This window comes from Balaenoptera musculus, chromosome 4 (genome assembly GCF_009873245.2).
Source record: "Balaenoptera musculus isolate JJ_BM4_2016_0621 chromosome 4, mBalMus1.pri.v3, whole genome shotgun sequence".
Taxonomy (NCBI): Eukaryota; Metazoa; Chordata; class Mammalia; order Artiodactyla; family Balaenopteridae; genus Balaenoptera; species Balaenoptera musculus.
Window position 1 is genome coordinate 144593412 of NC_045788.1, and position 16963 is coordinate 144610374.

The 16963-nt window shown below is 47.9% G+C and overlaps 1 protein-coding gene across 3 annotated transcripts in view; it reads right to left on the reverse strand.

Moving 5' to 3' along the window:
* Positions 1-405: 405 nt before the first annotated feature.
* Positions 406-16963, reverse strand: part of LOC118895017 (minichromosome maintenance complex component 3 associated protein) — a 42020-nt gene continuing 25462 nt past the window's right edge. For 2 of the 3 annotated variants that reach the window (XM_036851882.1, XM_036851880.1), the window contains exons 19-29: positions 16368-16436; positions 16148-16282; positions 14686-14839; positions 9884-10142; positions 9563-9660; positions 8346-8736; positions 6994-7251; positions 6387-6516; positions 4405-4611; positions 1971-2121; positions 406-692 (exon numbers count right to left, since the gene is read on the reverse strand). In XM_036851882.1, the coding sequence (XP_036707777.1) occupies positions 534-692; positions 1971-2121; positions 4405-4611; positions 6387-6516; positions 6994-7251; positions 8346-8736; positions 9563-9660; positions 9884-10142; positions 14686-14839; positions 16148-16282; positions 16368-16436 (2011 nt within the window). In that variant the 3' untranslated portion in view covers positions 406-533. The remainder of the gene's footprint in view (positions 693-1970; positions 2122-4404; positions 4612-6386; positions 6517-6993; positions 7252-8345; positions 8737-9562; positions 9661-9883; positions 10143-14685; positions 14840-16147; positions 16283-16367; positions 16437-16963) is intronic. The other variant, XM_036851881.1, reaches the window with a different exon arrangement.

The following is a 16963-nucleotide window of genomic DNA, read 5'->3' on the forward strand; positions in this document are numbered from 1 at the left end:
GGTTTTCATCACATCCTCTTGGGTATACCCCTGCACTCCTCTCCAAGAATTCTGCTCTGTCCTCCGCCCAATCCCCTTGTCTCCCCCTGCTTCCAATCCTGGCACATGCCCCGTGCCTCAGAGAGCTACGTACATATACAGTTGGCTCAGTACATCTGTTGGCTCTCTGAGGTGTGAGCTGGGCAGGCCTGGTGGGCAGGGTCCCTGCACCTTATTCATCCCTGCACTACTGATTCTGGCACATCAGGGACTGCCACTGCTGCTAAGACAATGAATGACCACCATTACACACTGAAATGTAAGAGCATGTGTTGGTGGACAACAGAAGAGATCATGAAAACAGGTAAGAGTATCGAAGACATTACACAGGAGAAAACAGCCTTTCATTCTGAAAACTGAGGAAGACCTCATTAGATATTCCAGTGGTTTATTTGCATGATTAATAATCACATTCCAACATGCATCAAGCATCTGAGAGTAACATTATTTTGAGTAAAAGAAAATCTTCTAGACCCTCTCTCAGGTCCAGCAGCTCAAATGTCCACCATGTCCAGTAGTGCAGAGAGATGGAGCTCAGAGGCAACGTCCTCTTCCCTTGAACTCCAGATCAGCCTTTCTAGGTGCTTCAGCCGTTCGGTCAGCGATGTGCCTGTTGCCTCTGACATCTGCAGTTGCTCCCCTGTCCTGTCATTCTATTTGAACAAAAAAAGAAACTAAAAATAGTTTTGGGATATCCACAAGCCAAGATATATTTTCTTTAAAGGCACTAGATCTGACTCATGTTAGAAACCTCTTCTGGGGCCTGCTAGGCTCAACAAACCCGTCTCTTGGCATCTATCACACATCCTTCCAGCCCCTTCCAGCACATACACATACAGCTGGCATCATCTGCCATGGAATGTTTCCTCTTCTGATTCTTTATTTATATTTTTAAATTTTCTTTTCTGGCCATGCCGCATGGCATGTGGGATCTTAGTTCCCCTACCAGGGATCAAACCCACACCCCCTGCATTGGAAGCGCAGAGTCTTAACCATTGGACTACCAGGGAAGTCCCTCCACTTCTGATTCTACCATGAACAACTTCTAGTCGTTTTTATAAAGATATTGTTATCAAGAGCTACGAACTATTCCATCATATGTATTGTAATCGCTGAACCAGACTCTCATCTTTGGATGTTTAGTTTCCACTTTTATGTACTATAATTAATGCTACAGTGAACAAAAATACATTAACTTTTGTCATCAGTAATTTCTTTAAGGCAGAATTGTTAAGTCAAAGAGTACAAATATTTTTAAGGTGTCTGCCAAACTAATAATTGGAAATAGTATGTCATCTTAATTTCTTTTTCTCCGCAATTGAAGGGCTTCCTAAAAGCCAATCCAGGAGCATACATTTTGCCTGTCCAGCATTATACATATAAACTCTGCTTTTGTTTCTTTTATCACTGAAGGAAGAATGGTGAGGTAGAAAGACCTTGAGCTTCGGAGCCAGTTGGGTCTGGCTTTAAAAAGCAGCATTGCCACTGACCAGCTGAACACTCTTGGGTGAGGCCCTTGACTTCTGTGAGCATACCCTCCTCATTCATTAATTTTCCTTAGGGAAAATTAATACCAGAAGGGAGGTCCGGGTGATGCCAAAGCTTGGACAGTATGTGCTCCATAAACCGAACCACTGTTGTCACCTTTGTTTTTCTCCTCAAAACTTTACTGCATGTCAGCATAACATGGTTATGGGTTTTGTTCAGTTAAGCATGTTTCAATTCCATTCTTCATTCATTTCATAAGCAGAAACTGAGAATTAGTTGGGCCACTATAATACTGACAGATTAAGTTTAAGAAAATATCTAATTTAAGCTAATAATTTATTGGTCATCATGACATCATACTATGACTCGAGACATTACTTTTTTCCCAGTCATTCTCTCAGTTGTTAAGTCTAATATAAATGCCAAATGTACTCTCTTCTCACCTGAAGGCTAGTAGTTGTAGATGTTTTCATCACAGGTTCGATAGTCTGAGGCAGAGACACCAGAGTATGAGGAAGGTAGAGTGGAAGGGAAGTTGAATCTGTAAATGCTCCCGAGTCCTCTGACAACCACTGCTGAAGTTGATCTGCAAACCTGAAACATTTGAGCATTAGGAAGCAAAAATTTAACTATCACTCACTTTTCTCCTATATATGCTTTAAATTTTTTAAAGCTTCGCTTTTTACTAAGGGTGGAACTAAGTTATGACATCAACTAAGAAGCAGAAAAGCACCGTTTAAAAAAATTTAGTATCTTCTCTTTAACTTATAAACCTGATTTATATTTAAAGAAAAAGGTGGCATTTATCCAAAACAACTGGTTTTTAACAGTACTTGTACTTCTCTCATTTGGTTTATCTTCTCTGGCTTATTTTGCTATTATGTGTCTATAATTAATTTGTATCTCTTTGGATTATCCAAAATGTACGGATTGCTGCTTTAGTTTAAAATTAACCCAAAATAACATCGCACTGCCACCTAACATACTCCAGAGCTGTCCACTCCATATACTTGTTTTCTAAAGAAAAATAATCTGATCCAAACTGCTTAAATGATACAGACCTAGGAAAATCTACTTTTAGAAATCATGACACATTCATTCACTCTCCCAACACATCTTTATCAAGGCTCCACCAAATGCTAGGCATCATTCTGGGTACCAGGGACACAGCACTGAAGACAGAACAGACAAGGCCCAGCTGGAGGCAGCTGACACTCTAGTGAGGGAAGACAAAGGAGACGTCTGAAGACAAGAAAGACAAGGCAAAGACATGGAGACAGGGGGGACTGGTGAGATGGGTAAGGAGGTCCTCACTGAGCAGATGTGAGCAGAGGCCAGAAGTGAGCACAAGGTGGGCCACGGGGATATTAGGGGGTGGCTGGGAGTCCCAGGCAAAAGGAACGGCTAACACCAAGGCCTGCCTGTGCACTGCCTAGTATGATGCAGCAAGGAGCAGAGGTCAGAAAGGAAATGGGAGGTGGATCGCACAGGGCCTTGCCCCCCTTGTGAGGGTTCTGCCTTTGATTTGGTGAGAGGAAGCCACTGGAAGGTTGTGAGCACAGGAGAAACATGACCTCTGCCTCACACTTGAAAGGCTCACACCAGGTCTGCTAAGACTGACTACAGACTACTGCAAAAATGGTCCAATTCTGAACATATTTTGAACAGAGCCAATGGGATTTGTGGGTGGACTGGATGTAGAGGGGTGACTCCCGGGCGTCTGGCCTGGGGAGCTGGAAGGGTGGAGCCGCCACCAACTGAGACGACCACGGCAGGAGGGGCCGGCTGGGAGAAATCGGCAACTGGATTTGGGGTATGTTAGCGTTGAGATGGCCATCAGGCATCCAATAGATGTCTAATGAAGGGTTCAGGGAAGACTGCAGTATTCAAATCTGGAGTTCAAGTCTCAAGGTTGGAGATATAACTTGGAGTTGTCAGAATATTGACGCTTCTTAAAAAATCCATTAAACTGGATGAAATCCCTGGGGAGTAGGTGCAGCTAACACAGAGAGAAGGTCTGCAGAGTGAGCCTGGGCAGGTCGGCAGGAGGCGGGAGGGAACACTTGGGGCTGCTGGGGGCTGGGGTTCATGGTCAGTTCAGCCGTGTGCAGGCTGCAGTACCCTGACCACAGCAGACACCCTGGGGCAGGGATGGGCTGCAGAAGGCTGGGAAAGAGGACTGGAGAAGGGAGAATCACACTGTTTTTGAGGAGTTCACTGTTAAGGGAGCAGAAACATGGGGGTGGTGACTAGAGAGGGAAATGGGGCCAAGACAGAAGTGGCAGCCTGTTTTCACGTTTGTATGCTGATGGGCGAGTGAAGGACTCTCACTGGACTAGTGTCCTTGAGTGGGTGGGAGACGACAGTCCAGCCAAAGGGAGGGGCTGACCTTGCCTACAGGCTGGACACGGAGGCTGCTGGAGAGGACGGGGCAGGGGGAGGCATGAGGACGACAGGGGAAACTCCCTTCTTGCCGTCTCTTCTTCCTCAGTAAAACCATGAACACGGGTGGTGGGGAGGCAGAGGAAGCCCTGCTCCAGCTCCTGCACACCCGCAGTGTGGGAATGCACCAACGCCCAGCCTGGCCAGACGGGCAGAGCGCACGCCAGCCACGTGCCACAGAGGCTTAGTTAGCCAGCTACACTCACTCCCCACTAGGAGACTCAGGACTTTCAGTGATAAACAATCAACGAAAACCGATTCAAATAATAAAACAATCGCAGGCACACTATCGAGGGCACTGCCTCTGTCCTCAAAGAGCTTACCCTTCACACGTCTGACCTGCCTTCTTTTTTAAACAGTCTTGTCCCTGGGATCCTTGCTAACCCAGCGTGAAGCGGCCTAAAGGACAAAACGAACCCCGAAAACGGGCTTCACCTCTTGCTCTCCTCTTTCTCCAGCAGCAGGCTGCTGGACAGACACTGGGCCAGGAGCTCCTGGGCAGAGGCTCCGTGCATCAGGTCCTCGGTGCTGGGAATCTGCCCCTCTCGGCCACGCTCCACACCTCTCTTCCCTTTGCGGTGCCCGTGAAGTAACCGAGTGGGAAGCTTGTTTGCAGAAGGATGAAAAGACCTTATCCCCAAACTGTAAGTAAACGTTTTGAAATGCTTACGGTCAGGAAAGAGAGGGAGAAAGGGTTCCTCTGGCATCAGGTAGAGTGGGGTGCTTTGGGGTCAGGCACGGGCGCAGAGGGAGGGCAGCCTCTGCCTTGCAGCAGCTTCCCCTCTCCTGGGCAGCAGGGCTCCCAAAGCTTCTCTACTCTTTGAGTTTTGCTTCCCATTCCAGGGTCATCAGCAGTCTCTGTTTTTCCTTAATACTGGCAAGGTTCTTATTTTTCACGTAGCTCCTAAATCCATCTGGATTTTTTTTTTTTTTTTTTTTTTGCTGTGATGCGAGGCCTGCGGGATCCTAGTTTTCTGACCAGGGATTGAACCCGGGTCCTGGGCAGTGAAAGCGCCAAGTCCTAACCACTGGCCCGCCAGGAAATTCCCCTGGAAGTAATGTTTACAGCAGCAGGAGACGAGGGTCTAATGCTTTTTGTAAACAGAGGCCAAAGTCTGTCCTCTCTGCATTAATTTCCCTCATTTGGCATGGTACTTTTATCACATATGGTTCTGTTCTTGCACTTTCTATTCTGATCCATTTGTCTACTGTAACTTTATTATATGTTTTGAGATCAGGCTGAGCAGACCTTCCTTGTTATTCTTATTCAAAATTTTCTCAGCAATTGCTACACATTTCCTCATCCTGATGAATTCTAGAATTAACTTGTCAAGACCAGGCGGAAACATCCTTTTGGGCTTTTGATTAGAAATGCCCTGACTTCATAGTTTGAGAACTGACATCTTTATAGCATTGCGTCCTCCAGTCAGCAAAGCCTAGCCTGCCCCTCATTTATTCAAGGTTTTCTTTGCACCTTCAGGGCCCTGAGAATCCCAGGGGTTTAGCACCTCTCCTGGTCAGTTTGTGTCCATATGTTCTAGATTTGTTGCTGCTGTGAGTGAGAATTTCTGTACGTTGTAGGTTGACCTGTCTGATCACCTTGCTGAATGCTGAACAGTTCTAAGGGTGTGACTGTCGATGATCCTGAACTGACAATTTTACTGTCTGGAAATAATAGGTCTTCCTCTCTTGATATTTATGCCCTAAACTGGGCAGGGTCTCCAGGACAACAGTGAACAGCAGTGATGTCAGGGCAGCTCAAGTCTGGTTCTAACTTCAGTGTTTCTGATGTTTTACCAAGAAGCATGGGGGGTTTTTTAGTAGTTTTATGGTAGACAGCCCTATCAAGCTAAAGAACTTTTTTACCCAAGTTTCATAAGAAATTTTATCAGGAATGGGTATAAATTTTTTTCTTGGAGAGAGGGAGAAGGAATGGGTATAAATTTTAAGGAAAACTTTTCAACACCTAGTGAAATGATCGCTTATTTTTCTGTTATGGCAGCCAATTACACGAATAGATTTCTACTGTTGATATTGTATAGCATGGTATAAAGCGAGCTTGTGAGTTTTTTATGTACTGCAAAACTGCATGTGCCAACATTTTACTTAGTATTTTTGAACCAGGTTTGTAAGTGAGATCAGACAACAGCTTTCTTTTGTCTGCACTCTCCTGGTTATGTTACGACTTCAGGGTCAGGTTTGTCCAATAAATGCAATGAGATTCTTGTTTCCCTCTCCTCGACAACAGCTTCTACTCCATGGGAATGATCTGTTCCTCGAGTATCTGTCTGAATCTCCCCACAATGGGCTGGATTTCACGTATAGGATGTGAATTTCTGCTGTATACTCTATTAGAGAATACAGCTCACTCTCTTGGCTGAGGGATGACAGAAACACACACTGAACACAGATCTCACCGGCTCTGACTGAACTGTAGCTCCTTCTGCGTCTGCATTCTGGCTTGTTCCCACGACAAAGGAACGTCGTATTTTTTCAAATGGTTTTTAAAAAAATACACATATATCTGACCATCTTTAGTCAGTGCCTCTGAGAAAACGATACAAAAATAAGAAGAGAAAAGAATATCAAAAGAGCGACAGGTGACCACTTGACGTCTGCTTAAATTCACTGACTTAAGGACTAGCCCTTCCAATTAAAGTCGCACAATTATGTGACTCCCATGCTTGAGCTAAATATGCTCCAAGTGTCCATGGGTCATTCAAGGTCCAGAGAGGCTCACGTCCAGACCTGCATGGCCAGTGTGACTACTCAGAGAAGTCTCTCTAAAGCCAGCCTTGGGGGCCCATTTCAGGGAGATGAGTGCAGGCTCTCCTGGAACCTTCTCAGCTCTTCCCAATGTTTATAAGTCACCTGGAGGTCACTGGCTTGGAGAGGTAGCCCTAAGGAAAGGAAGGGTGGGGACCCGCAGGAAGGAAACAACCGTCAAGTAAACGTCTTCCTTTGCTGAAACTGGACCAGGAAAGTCTCCTGAGGAGCCGGCCCACGGCACCAAGCACTAACTACCTGATGTGACGGGAAGCCTGGGGGGTGTCCAGTCCCTCAGCCTGTGGTTGATGCACAAGGCGATGATGTCATCCCACGGGATCTCGGCAACTGAGGGCCGCGCCCCCTGGCCTGGGGAGGGGCTCTTGCTCTTCCACCTGCGGTACGTGCTGTGGAGCAGGCTCTCCACCTGGGACTGCAGGACAGGCTGCGTCTGGAGAGAGCTGGGGATCTGGGAGGTGTACTGCACAACCATGGAGCACACGGGGAGCCAGGGAGCTGGAGAGAAAGCACCGCATGAGTCACAGGGCTTGGTGCAAATCTACGTGCAATGTTCTTCACTCTGTATTTTCCTAGGAAAAGGCAACTATGTAGCTGAGAAGTCTGCCTTCAACTCTGAATACAACAGAACCACAGCTGTTAAAGAAAGAACATCTCCCTCCCCATGTCCAGGTAAGGGATGCAGCCACCCAGGTCAGAATTCACAACAAAGGGTCCATCCTAGAGGCTTTGACTGCACAGGCCTGCAGATGCATGCAGGAATCCATATTTGACCAAGCACTCAGGGAGGTCTGCTCCCAGAGGCACGGGCTTCTCTTGGGGAGCCCAGACCTAGCTCACGGCAGAGGATTTGCGCAGTGCGGTTTGTTTCCCTTTGGGTTCCTTCAGTAGCAAATGCCTGTTAGGCCTACTGGAGACTGCACCTCAAGATTCAGAATGATGCCTGAGGCCTCCGTTCCACATGGGCTAAAGGAGATGGCCCCGCGAAGGCCACGTGCTGCGTCACGTGAGCACACACAGCCTCGTTCCCTGCTAACAGCATCGGCAAGGGAAGGGGCAGCCTCCTCACAGCACAGGGACCCATAAAGGCTGCGTGAGAACAGCCCGAAAGCCTCACTCGGGCACAGCCGGAGCCACAGAACGAACTTCTTTGACAAAGAAGGAACACTGGTGTTAACGCAGCACTGAGTGCCGTGGCCCCAGCAGAGCCAGCAGCGTGGGGACGGGACCGCACAGCCCCCATGCCTCTTGCTCCCAGATGCCGTGGCACAGGCAGGACGGGACCTGCTGTTGACTGAGGATCCCAGGCCTGGGGCGCGGCACTCCTCCTGACACCTTCCTCCCAGGACGGAACAGGTGCCCCCAGGCCGCTCAGATGGTGGTGAGGGGCCAACAGGGCTCACTCCACAGAACCCCAGCTCGTCCTGACTCCCGCATCCAAAGGCAGTGTGGGGCCGGAGTGCCCAGTGGAGGAGGACCACCTCACACCGGCGCCCAACACCTGCCAGGGCGTCTCTACAGCAAGAAGGAGACGGGGAACTCGGCCGCACCACACTGCTTCCCAGCCAGTACCCCTCAGCACGAGCACGCACCTCCCGGGGGCGGAAGGTCCATCTGTGGGAGCTGGAAGCCAAGGACAGCCTGCCTCAGCCAGGCCAGGTGCTCCGGGGTGTTCCAGTGAAGGTGAGGAAGCAGCCGGCTGCCCCCTGCCTCGGTGAACTCAGTGACAGGCCAGGACAGGTCACAGAGCTGCGCGGAGGACACTACAGAGGCCAGGAAGCTCAGCACGCTGTTGAACAGCTCGATGACGGCGCTTGGCTCCTGCGGGGCCAGGCCGCCTAGCCTCCGCTCTCTTCTGTCGTGGAAAAACCGGCCGCTAAACTCCCGGCTAACGCCATCTTCCACGTACTGAATGAGGGTCTGGCAACAAAGGTCAAGGGCACTGGGGCAGTGGGAGACCAGCCACTGCACAGCCTGCGAAACCTGAGAAGCAAAGACAGTGGGGAGAGATCTGGTTCAACAATTCACGCTGTTTTTCAGGAAGAGACTGCTGAAGGCGCCCCTCCCACGGCTGCCACAGCAGGTGCCACGGGAGCAGCAGCCTCTCAACCGCACCAGGAGGGGGAGCAGACGCTGCCACTGCAGTTGAGTTTGGTCTCCCAGGGCCCTGGAGACCCACACAGCAGGGACCCCGAGAAGGGCTCCCGTGGCCCTCGCCCCCGAGGGGCGTGGCCTGAAGGATCGCCCCGGAAGGGCTGGAGGCCCAAGGGAAGCCAGCCCTGCACGTCCTCTTCACCTCACACGGAAAAGGAAGCCGCGTCTTCCTGTTCTTAGAGGGACTAACAGCTTCACTGCATGCCTGGATGCTTTCACAGCCTGTAGTTACCTTTCTTCCTGTAGTTACTTTTATTTTAACTCCTGGCACTTCTTTCCCTAAATGTAATTGTCAGCACAGACTTCCTTTTTTAAGGAAACTTCTGAAAACATTATTTCTTCATATTCCAAGGACAACCACTTACAAAAATAATTATACATCTGACCCTCATATACAAGACATGAATTGTCATATTTTAAATCCATAACAACAAAAGCTCTAAAAAAATTTACACAAACAATTTAATTTATTGCCGATAGCAGGACTGTGGGCAAATTTTATCTTTTATTTTGATTTCTGCTTATATTTTTAGAAAGTTTCCTGTCAAAACATAAAATTAAAAATGCAAGCAGTAATATACACTAAATTCAAGATAGAGTGAAAGGGAAAAAACTGAAATATCTTGTTGGACCTTTAAAAATGATGAAACCTTACCTTAGTCGTGCCTTGTAAATCACTAATGGAATCAGGGATCTCAATAACGGTATAATCTGAAATCAGCTTAGCTGAAACCAAATCCTGTAGCATCAGACCTTTAAGACAAACAGACGCAGGTCACCTGTCTCCTGGTAGAGGTCTGCAGGCGAGCAAAGGCATCTCACCGCTCTGACCCCGCCCAGCCCTGCCCCGCCCCCAGTCACTGCAGCAGCTGCTGTCACATGACTCCAGACACCACACTGCCAGCACTTTCTCATACCCCCGGCTCTACCCACTTATTAAACATGCCAGCTCATAAATGGAACTGCCTTCACACACCAGCTTCCACTTCCTTCTCCACGGCGTCCCCTCCCGGGCTGGACACAAGAACCACCAGCGGAAGCGCAGGCTGGAAGGGCTTGGCCTGCAGGAGCTGCTTGATCTGCAGCAACGCCGACAGCCAGTACACGTCCTCCTCCGCCAAGTCCTCGCTCTTCACTTTGGGAGGAAGCAGCAGCATGAGCCCACTGGCTCCCAGGAGCTCCTTCTGTGTCTCCACAGCATCGAGGGCACAGTCGCTAAGAGCACCGTGGGCCACCTGGAACAGCACCCAGACCATCAAGATGGATGCACCAGGGGACAAATCAACAGTGAGCTTCGGTCCCAGAGTGAGCAGAGCCAAATGCTCACCGCACGCCAGGTCAGCCTCCCTCCGTGAGGCCGAGAATTAGTATGAAAATTAGTCATAGGTAATTCAGCCTCTGGCTAGACTTGTGTTGGAGCAATTTAATCTTAACAATTACCTCAAACAGGCTTGTAAAAAACGAGTAAGCCGGGACTTCCCTGGTGGCTTCCCTGGTGGTTAAGAATCCGCCTGCCAATGCAGGGGACACGGGTTGGATCGCTGGTCCAGGAAGATCCCACGTGCCGTGGAGCAACTAAGCCCGTGCACCACAACTACTGAGCCTGCGGTCTAGAGCCCATGAGCCACAACTACTGAGCCCACGTGCCATAACTACTGAAGCCCACACACCTAGAGCCTGTGCTCCGCAACAAGAGAAGCCACCACAATGAGAAGCCTGCACACTGCAATGAAGAGTAGCCCCCACTCACTACAAATAGAGAAAGCCTGTGTGCAGCAACAAAGACCCAACGCAGCCAAAAATTTTTTAAAATTAAAAAAAAAAAAAAAGAAAGAAAGAAACCCAAAGGAGACAGATACCGCACGGCACCTAAGAAAACTTATGCAAAAATCCTAATTTCCTCTGAGGATGCCTCCCTCTGGAAACAGTCATAAGATGATATGAAAAAGTCAAATAAGGACAAGAAAAAGGAAATCAATAATATATATACTATTAAAAACTCAATAGAACATTTGGAATACAAAGTCAAGGAAATCTCCCAGAAAACAGTATTAAAAAACAAGAGAGAAAATGGGATAGAAAGGATTAAGAGGCTCAGAGGCTCAACTGATGAGGTCAAACATCAGTCTAATAGGAGTTCAAGAGAGAAGAGAATAAATGAGAAGGAAAGCAGATGTCATCAAGATGGAAAAACGTCAGTCTCCAGCCCACAAGGACCCACCAAGCCCAAATGATGAGGGAAGGAAGTCAGCACCAGAGCGCCAGGGACAGAGTGCAGGCTTCCAAAGAGAAACAAAGTGGGCCACAGAGAAAGGAACAGAACAGTTTCAGACATCTCAACAGCAATGCTGGACGGCAGGTGACAGTGGAGCAAACTAGAAGGAAAATAACTTTCAACCCATAATTCTATAAACCTAGCTAAACTATGAAGCAAATGTGAGGGTAAATACATTTTCAGACAGGCAAGAACACCAAAAATTCTCCTCCCACGCACTCTTCCTTTGGAAGAAAGTGGAAAATGTGCTCCATCAAACAAGAGACTAAACCAAGAAAACATCTTGCTGCTGCTGCTGCTGCCGCCAATGGCAGCACCGAGCAAGTGCCTGATGTGTCGGACTGTGCGCTCTGTATGTATAACTCACTTCGTCCTCAAGGGTCCCTGTGCACAGTGGCACCACGGAGCAGCTGTGTGGCCCCAGGCTATTTGTTTTAGCTCCTCCCTCCCTGGCAAAACCGAATCATGAGTAAGAGCACTGACCCACAGGCGGCGCCCGGCCACGAGGACCCTGCCCAAGGCCAGGGTTAGGGGTGGAAGAGCAGGACTGAGCTCTTGGTCTGGAGGCCACAGCGGCAGCCATACCCTGGGACACGTTATCAGCCTCAAGGGGAGCAGGAGGATGGCGCCTTCTCGGAGGGATAAGGTGAAGTGACAGGACATTTAGAAAACTCTACTAAGACATGTACAGCCCATGTGCCGGCACGTTTGGGTAATTATTAATGAAAGATGAAGGTAAAACTACTTAAGTAAGATAATGAGACAACTACTGCTTGCAAAAAAATAAACAAATGTAGTCACAGAACACTTGCCGGTTCTGGGGCAAATAGCCGTCACACAGCGCGCGTGCACACACACGCAACACGCGGACCCACATGACCCCACTTGCTGAGATAATATAAAGTAATGATGTAGCCACCTGGAAGATGGGGAGGCTGCGAGGAACTGGGGTATGAAGAGTTCACGCCTCCCATAGTGGGGTGTGCAGCCCCAGGACGGCCCCCACGATGCCACCTCCTCGTGCTGATGTCCATGCACCGTCACCTGCCCTGAGTGTGAGCTGGGCCTAGTGACACGCTTCTAACAGTATCAGACAAACGTAATGGGATGCCACCTCTAAGATTAGGCTACAAAGAGATTATGCCAGCTTGCTCAGCTGACGGGAGCCAGCTGATGCCCTGTTGTGAGCTGCCTCACAGAAGCCCACGTGGCGTGGCCTGCAGGGAAGTGAATCCTGCCAACAACCACGAGAGTGAGCTTTCCGAGGAGACCAGAGCCCTGGCCTACATCTTGACTTACACCTGGTGAGGAATCCCGAGCCAGAGGGCCCATTTAAGCCACACCTGGACTTCTGCCCCACAGAAATTGTGAGTAACGAACGTTTGTTATTTAAAGCTGCCACATTTGGATGTTTTTTGTTTTTTGGTTTTTTTGGCCGTGCTGCACGGCATGCAGGGTCTTAGTTCCCCAACCAGGGATCGAACCCAGGCCCCCTGCAGTGGAAACGCGGAATCCTAACCACTGGACCGCCAGGGAATTCCCAAAGCTGCCACATTTGGAGGTAACCTGCTATGTAGCAATAGATAACTAATACACATATTTTAATGCAAAGTCGGCAGAGAACATCTAAAGTGGATAAATAAGAGAAATGGCAGAGTAAGGACATGATATGGAAACAGGACAGAAGTCAAGCCTTGGGGAAAGGAGCTAGAAGAAGGGGCAGGGGCTGCAATTTCTCATCATAAATCATGTGGTGCTATCTGAGTTTTTAACTACATGCAAGTATTATTTTGACTTAAAATTTTAAGAATAAAGGCAAGAACAAACTAATTGTCCAGTAGGTGAAGTTTGACTTTGTCATCATAGGAAAAAGGGAAGTACATGCCCCAAGATGTTTCTGTTACCTCTGAATGGTGAGAGCTTAGATGGCTCTTATAATCTTTATACTTCCTCTGTATTTCCTTATATTTTTAAAGTTTTATATATGTATTACTTTCACATTTAAGAAATACAATAAATAGTATTTAAATGGAAAGAAACAAACAAAAATCCTATAGTCAAACTACAATTTGAAGCAGTTCCAAGGACAGAAGGAACATGCAGTGGAGTGTCACATGCAGATGTCCGGGTGTGCCATGAAGGTGACTGTCAGGAAGAGGAGAGGTCTGGAGTGGAGACCTTCAGGTCAGGACGCGGTGGGGAGGGCCGCTTCCACTGGGCCCTGCTCTGAGCACGCCGCCGGTCGTGATCACCACACTATGGAAGGCACCAGGCCCAGGTTGGACAGCTGGCCACCGCAGCAGCTACCAATACCAGGTCTGCTCAATGCTGAAGCCCACACTTCCTGCCCTGCACTGCTATTTTCTAAGTAAATAAAATACACATCTGGTTTTATTTCTGAACACACACAGTAAAACCTCGAATTCATTTATGCAAGTCTGAATCTAATGAGGAAACAGGTTCTCATTAAACAAGAATCTCTCAGGGAACCAATTAAGCTCAGTATTGTACAAACACCTATAAAGAACAAAAATTAGGGACTTCCCTGGTGGCGCAGTGGTTAAGAATCTGCCTGCCAATGCAGGGGACATGGGTTCGATCCCTGGTCTGGGAAGATCCCACATGCTGTGGAGCAACTAAGCCCATGCGCCACAACTACTGAGCCCGTGTGCCACAACTACTGAAGTCTGCGCACCTCGAGCCCGTGCTCCGTAACAAGAGAAGCCACTGCAATGAGAAGCCCGTGCACTGCAACGAAGAGTAGACCCCGCTCGTCGCAACTAGAGAAAGCCCACGTGCAGCAACGAAGACCCAACGCAGCCGAGAGAGAGAGAAAGAAAGAGAGAGAGAGAGAGAGGGAGAGGGAGAGAAAGAGAGAGGAAGGAAGTAAGGCAGAAAGGGAAAGGAAACGAAAGGAAAGAAAATTAGAACTTATAATCAAAAACTGAGGACAACTTTAATGTAAAACAAAAACAAGTAACCTGAAATGCCCAATACTGAACCTATGTGAAAACTGCATAGGATTAAAAAGCATTAGTCTTTTGGTAAGACCTGATATATCAGGAAGCTATTTTAACAAAGATTTCAGCAGCTGACAGACCATATGAGATGCAACAGCCACTGCATTTTTTTGTAATGCTCTGTCTCATCCCTCTTGGGTTAGTTACCAGAGGTCCGTGGAATTCAGGGCTTCTGAATTATAGGTGAACATATGTACTTTTCAGGATTGTTCTGGGTTTTCACCAAGTTCTCAAAGAGAGGTCTGTGACCCAAGACAGTTAAGATTCACTGCACTCCTGAGAATCTAGCCTGGTCTCTCACACCAAGGGGGTGTGCATGGGATGTCGTCAAGACGCAAGGAGGAACAGATACGACACTTGCTTCTGAGCCTCCCACATTGTTTCAGGGCCACTTCAGGGAAGTTACATGATTCCAGTCATGCCTGGGAGTGAGTGCAAATGAGAAAACCACAGAAGTAAATACACTAAGTGACGGTCACTCACCTTGATGCACACACTGACAGAAACTGTCTCATTCCCCTTGCTGCTGAGAGTGTTAAAGAGAGTGAGTGTCTGAATGCCACCAACATCACGGCATGTGTCATCCACTGAGCCATCATCTCCTATGAACTTGACCTTTAACCAATTTGCTAGAATTCTGTGAATAAAAGAAAGTAACACTTGAAGGAGAGTCTAATCCTAAATTCGAACTACAAAGAGAAATATTGCACAGATGTAAATCCACAAACACCAAATCTTACTATAAAGTTGATCTGAACTAATAAACAGGCTGTGATTTTTTAAATGGAGTTAGGAACTCTACTGGGTTATATATTTGAGAAGCCACTCATTCTAATGTGATTTATGATTTTGAAGCACTAAGAAAAGATTTTGAGCAACAGAAAAGGTCCTTAGAGTCTACCATACAACCCAGCAATTCCACTCCTAGGTATGTAACTAAAATAACTGCAAACATATGTCCACACAAACACTTACACGTCAATGTTCACAGAAGCATTATTCATAATAATCAAAAAGTGGAAACACCACAAATGCCCATCAACTGATGAACAGAGAAATAAAATGTGATATATTCATGCAATCAAATATCATTCGGCCACAAAATGAAGGACTAATATATGCTACAACATGCATGAACCTAGAAAACATTATGCTAAGTGAAAGATGCCAGTCATAGAAGACTACATGTTTTCGGGTTCTATTTGTATGAAATGTCCAGAATAGGCAAATGAATAGAGACAGAAAACAGATTAGTAGTTGCCAGGGGCTGCAGGTAAGGAGGGATGGACTGCTAATGGGCATGGATTTCTTTTTAGGTGAAAAAATGTTCTGCAATTAGATAGTTGTGATGGTTATACAACTCTGTGAATATACTAAAACCAGTGAAATGTACACTTCAAATGGGAGAAATTTATGATATGTGAATTACATCTAAAAAAGAAAAGTAACACGTTCTGTAGTTGCTTTAAAAGTATGGTTTCTGGAAGCAACTTGGTTATAAGAAATTATGCTATGTCAACTTTTTCTATTTCTTTTTAAAAACGCCAGAAGTTTTTTACCTAAGGAAAAAATGGAACTATAGCAAACAAACTAAACTGTCTTCCCCAAGAGTCTAAAATGAAGCAGGCTCTAATCAATATACCTCAGCATAGCTTTAAGTCACAATCAAGTCTGAAATGTTTTTGGACAAAGACTGTTGCCAACTGTACAAAATAAAAATGTGAAAAATCTAAAGCGTCAACTTCAAATAACAAACAAAACAGCCTGCAAAACTAAGCATCAAAATGAAAGCAGGCGTCAGGGTCCCCCGGAGGAGAGGAGCACACTGGGCCGACACCCGGCCACCCCCGTGTGCACCACTCAGCTCCCAGATGCTCTGGAGAAGTCACTCCGCCTCCCGGCCGCTTGCTCAGCACCCAGCCCCACAGGGGGAAACCTCCCTGACCTGCCAGGGCTCCCTGGGGACTGCTCTTCTCCATCAGGCAACACCAGCACCAGCTTCCAAAACACGCGCTCCTGCCGCCCCGGGAGGTGCTCAGCCACGAGGGATGGCAGGTCCAGGGGCGCCCATGCCGCGTCCCTGGAAGGGACAGAGCACCACAGGTGAGCCACCACGCGAGCCCCCGGCAGGAGCAGCGTACACGGCGGGCGGGGGGGTGACCAACCTCAGCAGCTGCTGGTAGAAGTGCTGAACCTTCATCTGGTGCGCCACCTTGTTTCTGAGCCGCCTTAACCTGCGAAGGAAGAACCACACAGAGCCTACGTGAGGCCCACTCAGCACCCACGGAGGAACTTGATAAGCACTGAGTGATGTTCTGAGTGCACAGTAATTGGTTAGTGAGTGTCTCCCAGCGGGGAATACTTAGGAGGCCAAGAAACTTTTTCTGATAGAGAAACAGTTTAGTCAGAGGACTTGTTCATTCCATAAATATCAAGCAATTATCTACTGTGTGCCAGTCATGGCAGATCAGCAGTAAACCGACAAAAATCCTGCCCTGCTAGAACACACGCTCTTGTAGGGAGAGAAGGGCCTCTGTTAGTGGATGGCGTGACAGGTGCGGTGGGCATGCTGTGGCCTTACACAGGGTGGTCAGAGGTGATATGGGAGCAAAGACTGAAGGAAATAGGGGCGCCAGCATGTGAGTTCTGGGGGACAGGCCAGACCAAGTCAGGAGTGGGCCTGGCACGTACACAGAATGAGCACAGGGAGAGCAGCGGGGGCCACAGAGGGCAGGGTGTGGGCCACTATGAAAGGACTCAG